At 42.6% G+C, this 7414-nt stretch overlaps 1 protein-coding gene across 1 annotated transcript in view; it reads right to left on the reverse strand.

The window, feature by feature from the left end:
• The window catches only part of exoc5 (exocyst complex component 5), a 29207-nt gene that overhangs the window by 18021 nt on the left and 3772 nt on the right, over nucleotides 1-7414 (reverse strand). Inside the window, exons 3-4 of the mRNA XM_016274388.1 lie at nucleotides 2610-2757; nucleotides 2281-2475 (exon numbers count right to left, since the gene is read on the reverse strand). Coding sequence (XP_016129874.1) covers nucleotides 2281-2475; nucleotides 2610-2757 — 343 coding nt within the window. The remainder of the gene's footprint in view (nucleotides 1-2280; nucleotides 2476-2609; nucleotides 2758-7414) is intronic.

A 7414-nucleotide genomic window follows, 5' to 3' on the forward strand; every position in this document is an offset into this window, starting at 1 on the left:
GCTTACTGATTGTTTGGAATTATAAATATGAGCGTAGTTTGTCTGTTAATATCACATCACATGTTTTTTTTTTGTCACTCAGACGCAGGCAGTGCGCTGCATGAGACAAAAAAGTAATATAGACAAAACAACCGCATAGCCGCTCTTTAGTGTAGATGCATGTTGATTTTATCAGACGACACCGCGATTATAAATGAGAGTGACTCCCGGTTAACATGTATTAAAAGGGGTCGTGTTTAGTCATTATTTAGTGTGGTATTTTTTGACAATATTCACTCGTCATGACAGTAAAATAGGGCATTCTAAGTCAATATACTGCAGTATTTCCTCTCTCAATCAGTAGAAAATATGGTTAACACCCGGTCATGCATGAAAAAAAAAATACCGTCTTGTACCGTGAAACCGGTATAATTTTGAAAAATACTGTGATATAAATTTTTGGTCATACCGCCCAGCACTAGGCGGAGCCTATCTGGAGGCAGAAAATGATGGTTTTCAAGTGGAAGTCTATGGAGCCATGGAATAAAAGAATTAATAAAAGGTAAATATTTCAAAATTCTGACTTTATTCTCGCAATTCCGAGATTATATCTCACAATTCTAATAAGGAAAAACAACTCGTCATTCTCTCTTTTCCCCTCGGTTCTTCTGGCTTTTTTCCCTCAGATTTGACAAACTCACTATTTTTGAGTTAAGTCGAGTTATAAAGTCTGAATTAGGAGATATAAACTTGCATTTGCGAGAAAAAAAGTCAGACTTGTGAGATAAAATAGATAAATGTTATGTAAAAATGTTAATAGTGAGGTTTAAATAATATTTCTAATAGTAAGGTTTAAATAATATTTCATGCTGTAACTGTAGGGCTAATACAATACATCCCCTATGAACAGCATATGTGAATATTATGTAGACCTATTGTTGAAATCGAACTTATGCTTAAAAGTAGAGTAATCATAGCAGTTTTCATCTATCGTATGTCCATTTAAACGTCTGCGTTTAGCTTCAAATGGCGTCTTTGACTATATATTTTTTATTCTATAAAAATTATTTGCATTCCGATCTTGACATCAAAAGGCACAAAAATATATTTTTTCTTTTATTCCATGGATTTTACCCATTTACCTCCACTTGTTCCCAGTGTTTTTCTGCAACCACTATGCGCGTGCAGCTGCAAGTGACGTAACCGTGACATCTACTCTGAATTGGTCTATAGGGACCAACAACTGGTCCCCAAGTATCTTCTTTTGTGTTCAACATAAGAAAGAAACTTGGTTTGAAACAACATGAGGGTGAGTAAATGATGACAAAACTTTCATTTTTGGGTGAACTATTCTTTAAGGAAGAACTTAGCTAGTTGGCCGTAAGCTCTTTGTAAAGTAATGCAGTCGCATAATAACAGCATTTTCCTTCAATGATCCAATAGCAGCCTTCAAATTGTGAATGAATCTCAGTTTATCCTGTTAAAAGTTTATTTTAACTTCAATTTTTTCTTTGCGTAACTAACAGTTTCCATTGAAATATGATACTTAAGAGTTTTATATGTAAATCAATAAAAAAATTATATGTAAGGAGCAATAAATAAATACTGATATAAAGCATACGTGCCATTTATTTACTAAAATTTATTTAATTTTAAACTAGTGTCTGTAAATGTAATTGTAAATGTCAACATAATCATTTATGTCTAAGTGACTGAAATCTGTCAGGTAACACATGAGCTTATGATGCAATTCCGTCACTGCGTTTTATTCCAACCCTGATGTTTTCATAAATATTTACTTCATAAGCATAATTATGCTAATATAATAGTGCATATGTGATAATGTAGTGACCTTACACATCGCAACTAACTTTCCACAGCTGGTGCAACCGGCCCCTCATTTATTTATTTTTGGCCTCTGACATGCCTAGTTATGAATAAATAAACAGCTCATCAACTAAAATGGCATAAACTCCCACAAATGATGACGAAAAAGAGAAGCTATACCATACAAACATTTTACAACACAATTAACTGTTATCCTCAAAAGATGGCACATTCATGTACAACATTGTATGTCTGAGGCCACACGACAACTGAATTTACTCAGCTCATGCCCATGATCCTGAATGATGTAACTACACTTGAAATTATTTTCCCCCCCACAGAAAATCAATGAAAACTTAGCCCAATATGTAATTGTAGCCCTTTGCATCATTTGTGGTTTGAATGTGGTCCTCTTGGCTTCTGAAGTTGAGTACTTAAGATGTAGTATTACTAGGCAGTCTCTCTAAATCTGACCTTGTCAGGATTGTTGAAGACATCACTGCGCAGTTCTCCATCCAGGAACTCGTTGAAGTATGTCATGAGTCTCTGAGCCTCCACTGCCCTCTGTCTTGGAGTATTAACACCTTCTAGCTGATCTCCCAGATGACATACCTTGGTGGCCACATAACTGATATGTTCATCCAACTCCTGGAAGTGCTGGAAGGCTACCTTTGAAACAAGCATAACAAGAAAGTGAAAGTTAAATGGGGTACATTTATAAGCATGTATAATTTAATTCATGGTGAAGTAACACATGGCTCCCCAAATGGTTCAAATAAATGCAAAATGTAAAAGCCACTGACTTGGTTGCTCCTCTGCAGGTCTTGGACCTTGTGGGCAAACTCCTTGGCTTCACGGTGACATTGCTGCTCCAACTTCTCCACCTTCCTTTGAATCCTTTCATCCAGCTGTTTTAGTTCCTCAATGTGGTTCACAAACTCTTCCAGCAACCTGGAACCAAAGACAAGTTCATGCAGTGCATGCATAGCCTACATTATTATGCAACGTTACCACTATCATTTATTATTCCATAAGCCTTGCAGGGCTTACATTTATGTTTGCCTTGTAATGGATAATAATAGATGCTTGGTGTCAACACTTTATTTCTGAGTATGCATGGACAGTACAGTATGTATGCTGAAAAAGGTGGGCTGATAAATCTGGGTGGTCATATGTTAGTGCGGTGGCAGTTTTGACATAACTGTGATACATTCTGAATGACCTATTTTTGAAGCTTGTTTAAAAGTTTGGGGTCAGTTAGTTTTTTCTCCTTTATTAATTAAAACTTGCACTTGATCAAAAGTGCAAGTAAAGACTTTTATTCCATTTTCAAATTAATACTGTACTTTTAAACAGTAGTGCGTGTGTACAGAGCATATTGAACACTTTACTGTTAAAGTACTGTTTTCCATGTTACATTCCTTACTGAGTGTATATGGTCTCAATATTAAAGGAATGGATGAGCTTAAATGTTATTAATAGGGCTGTCAGTCGATTACAATTTTTTTATCTAATTAATTATATGATGTGTCGATTAATTAATCTAATTAATTGCAAATTAAATTTGACTGTGAGAAATACCCAGATAAATTAAAGCTATTATTGGTTTATTACACATAAGCATTTAGGCTACAATGGCCTAACATAAACTATGGAACATAAAAGAAGATAATTTGAGAAACATCTCAGTATTTTGTGTTCATACAATGAAAGTCACTGCAAAGCAAAACAGCTTTGTTACCAACAATCTTTAAAATGCCTTATTTTATGTTTCACAAAAGAAAGGTTAGAAAGGACATGAGGGGACATGAGTAAATGATGACAATTTAAATTTTTTGGGTGAACTATCCTTTTAACGTTTTTGAGTTTTGATTGATTTATTTATTTTAATGAAGTGATACTCCAAATAAGAAACTAAATCTTCCAGCAGGTGGCGGTAAATGTCTTTATGAGTCATTAATTCATTCGATTCTTCAAACACCTGATTCATTCAGGAATTAAGTAAAGGGCTCACTTTATGAACAGGCTATTGAATCATTGGTTCACATGATTCGTTCAAAACGTGGAATCATTCAGAAACTAAACACTGCTGTGTTTCTCAGAGATGCACAACAATTCTGTTAAGCACTCTTGTTATTTTTTCTCTCGCTGCTCGTGGGATATCGCTTATCCTATGAAACAAATATTAAGACAAAAACTCATACAGGGGCATTTTTGCACCACTATCTAGAATTTTATGGCATAACTGCATTTATGGAGTGTTTACCCTGCATCATATTTGTCAAGTCAACTGTATGAAATGTAAGATGACGTACAGGTCAGGGGGCGGTGCCAACGTGTTAACTGCGATAAAATATTTTAACTGTGTTATGTATCATAACTAATTAAGTTAACACATTAAGTTCCCCTTCAGGAACTCGAGCTGCGTTGAAATGCTACGGGAACGCATTCAGCATGACCACGCTCTGAATCACATGTGTAATCAGTCCAACGGATGGGTGAGACGTCACGGGCAGGGTGACGTAATGACCAGGAAGCTTAAAAGCACGTGCAGTGGAACCGGCGTCAGCTTTCTGTCGCTATCTGTTTGGGAGTCTTATTTAGTGTTGTTTATCCACTTATAAGCTCCATTATGTCAAAGCTTCAGTCAAAAGAAGCATTTGGGCGAGCAGGCAGCGTTCAGGCTGTGTGTTCCTCCCTGCCCATGCTAGATTTCAGGTAGGGACACACACAGTTTTGGTACTTTTCCACTGCATATTATGACACCGTACGGCTCAGTACGGTTCACTTTTGGGGGGTTTTCCACTGGGTACAGTACCTGGTACCTGGTACTTTTTTTAGAACCACTTCGGTTGGGGTTCCAAGTGAACCGTACCGTTACCAAAAACATGACGTGTAAACTCTGCTGATCACGGATTGGCCGGAGAGAATCGTCACTACCTGCGTCACTGAACTTGCAACACAAACACAAAAGAACCGCTAGATTTAAATCAGCACAGCCAGCGAAGGATCGAACGCGACTGTTTTGAACGAGCGCACCTTTTTTTAACAACCAAAAAGTTTTGTTGTCTGTTGCGGAAGTACAGACGTTCCTCTCGTTGATAGCAGAGGAGCGGATCCAGCGAAAGCTTGATGGGGTGATGCGGAATACATATTATGCCTAATATTATAATGAGCAGCATTAATGGGGAGGGGAGCTCGCACAGTCGGCTCTCGGGGGGCTGATTGTGCTTTTCCCGCTGTTAAGTGCTCCGCTCTCGCCAGGCACACTCCAAGGAGTGTGTCCGTGCCTGTGAGCACGCAGAGTCAGCTCTCGAGGGAGGCCTTCACTAGCGTTTCTTGCGGTGCTGGCCCGCTTTCGCCGAGGCGGAGCTGCGGCTGTGCTCGTGGGTTTCGCATATGGATCCAGTGGAGGGAATGTAGACGGGCCAGTCCCTATTTTCTTCCTTAACCACCAAACCCGGCGCCTACTCTCTGAGTTTTGGAAGCCCGTGCTGTGGTCCTTCCCCCCCGGGGAGAGGGCGTGAAGTTCCGCCTGTCTTTCTACGAGGAGATTGATACGGAGGGCGTCGATGAGCTCGCCAGTTGCACAAGCATCAGTTACACAAACATATTATGCCTAATATTATAATGAGCAGCATTAATGGGGAGGGGAGCTCGCACAGTCGGCTCTCGGGGGGCTGATTGTGCTTTTCCCGCTGTTAAGTGCTCCGCTCTCACCAGGCACGCTCCGAGGAGTGTGTCCGTGCCTGTGATCTTGCGAATCCGGTCTCGCTTTATCAAATGGCTACATCCAAGAAATCTAAAAACTCTTTTTTTAGAGAGACGGAGGGACGGAGTCCGGCTGCTGTTAGTAGCCCCGTTCTGGCCGGGCCGATTATGGTTCTCGGACCCGATTTCTCTTCTTGACGGCTCTCCATGGGAGATTCCCGTCAGGAGGGACCTCCTTTCACAGGCAGAGGGCACGATATTCCTAGATAGAGCTGGAAGTTATGGGTGTGGCCTCTGAGGGGGCACAACTCGTAGCCAGTCCCTATTTTCTTCCTTAACCACCAGACCCGGCGCCCACTCTCTGAGTTTTGGAAGCCCGTGCTGTGGTCCTTCCCCCCGGGGAGAGGGCGTGAAGTTCCGCCTGTCTTTCTACGAGGAGATTGATACGGAGGGCGTCGATGAGCTCGCCAGTTGCACAAGCATCAGTTACACAAACATATTATGCCTAATATTATAATGAGCAGCATTAATGGGGAGGGGAGCTCGCACAGTCGGCTCTCGGGGGGCTGATTGTGCTTTTCCCGCTGTTAAGTGCTCCGCTCTCGCCAGGCACACTCCAAGGAGTGTGTCCGTGCCTGTGATCTTGCGAATCCGGTCTCGCTTTATCAAATGGCTACATCCAAGAAATCTAAAAACTCTTTTTTTAGAGAGACGGAGGGACGGAGTCCGGCTGCTGTTAGTAGCCCCGTTCTGGCCGGGCCGATTATGGTTCTCGGACCCGATTTCTCTTCTTGACGGCTCTCCATGGGAGATTCCCGTCAGGAGGGACCTCCTTTCACAGGCAGAGGGCACGATATTCCTAGATAGAGCTGGAAGTTATGGGTGTGGCCTCTGAGGGGGCACAACTCGTAGCTTCCGGTCTCTCAACCGAGGTTGTTGAGACCATCCTCCAATCCAGAGCTCCCTCAATGAGGAAACTGTATGCCCTGAAGTGGAAACTTTTCACTTATTGGTGCAGAGACTGCCAGCTCGACCCAGTCAACTGCCCAGTTGGTACAGTTCTGGAGTTCCTGCAGGCCCGTCTCTCCGCAGGGTTGACCCACTCCACCCTAAAGGTCTACGTGGTGGCCATTGCGTCCTACCGCGCCCCTATTGGTGGCCAGTCAGTGGGCAGACACCCCCTGGTTTTATGCTTCCTCTGCAGTGCGCTGAGGCTGAGGCCTCCGGCCAGAGAAGCTTATGCTAAGCGGTGGATCAGGATGCTATTCCATAGCCTCGAATCCTCTGATCTCCCCTCTCCGTTGGGGGTCAAGACTCACTCCTTCTGAAGTGGGCCTTTGGGTGGGATGTCCCCGCCTACTTTGTCAGGTGCCTACCTGCTTTCTGTGCCACTCCTGGCTCCGTTCTCTCGCTTTAGCTGAGCTCTTCCACACTAGGCAGGGATTTGTAAGTCTGGTGGTGTGGGCATTCTTGTTCCCGTAGCGTTTCGATGCAGCTCGAGTTTCTGAAGGGGAACATCTCCAGGTTACGCATGTAACCATGGTTTCCCGAAGGGAATGAGACGCTGCATCTCAGGGCCATACTTCCGCTTGTTTCATTCCTAGAAGCTGATGCCGGTTCCACCGCACATGTTTTTAAGCTTCCTGGTCGTTACGTCACCTCACCTGTGATGTCTCGCCCATCCATTGGACTGATTACACATGTGATTCAGAGCGTTGTCACGCTAAAGGCTTTCCCGTAGCGTTTCGACGCAGCGCCTCGTTCCCTTCGGGGAACAATGGTTACATGCGTAACCTGGAGACGTTATTAATCATTATATTTTACCACCCTGAAAATCTGGATCATTATTTCCCCCCCCCCCCCCCCCCCCCCCCACCCAAAAAATATTTTTTTTTTT

Source organism: Sinocyclocheilus grahami, unplaced genomic scaffold (genome assembly GCF_001515645.1).
Source record: "Sinocyclocheilus grahami isolate Dianchi unplaced genomic scaffold, SAMN03320097.WGS_v1.1 scaffold86.1, whole genome shotgun sequence".
Lineage (NCBI taxonomy): Eukaryota > Metazoa > Chordata > Actinopteri > Cypriniformes > Cyprinidae > Sinocyclocheilus > Sinocyclocheilus grahami.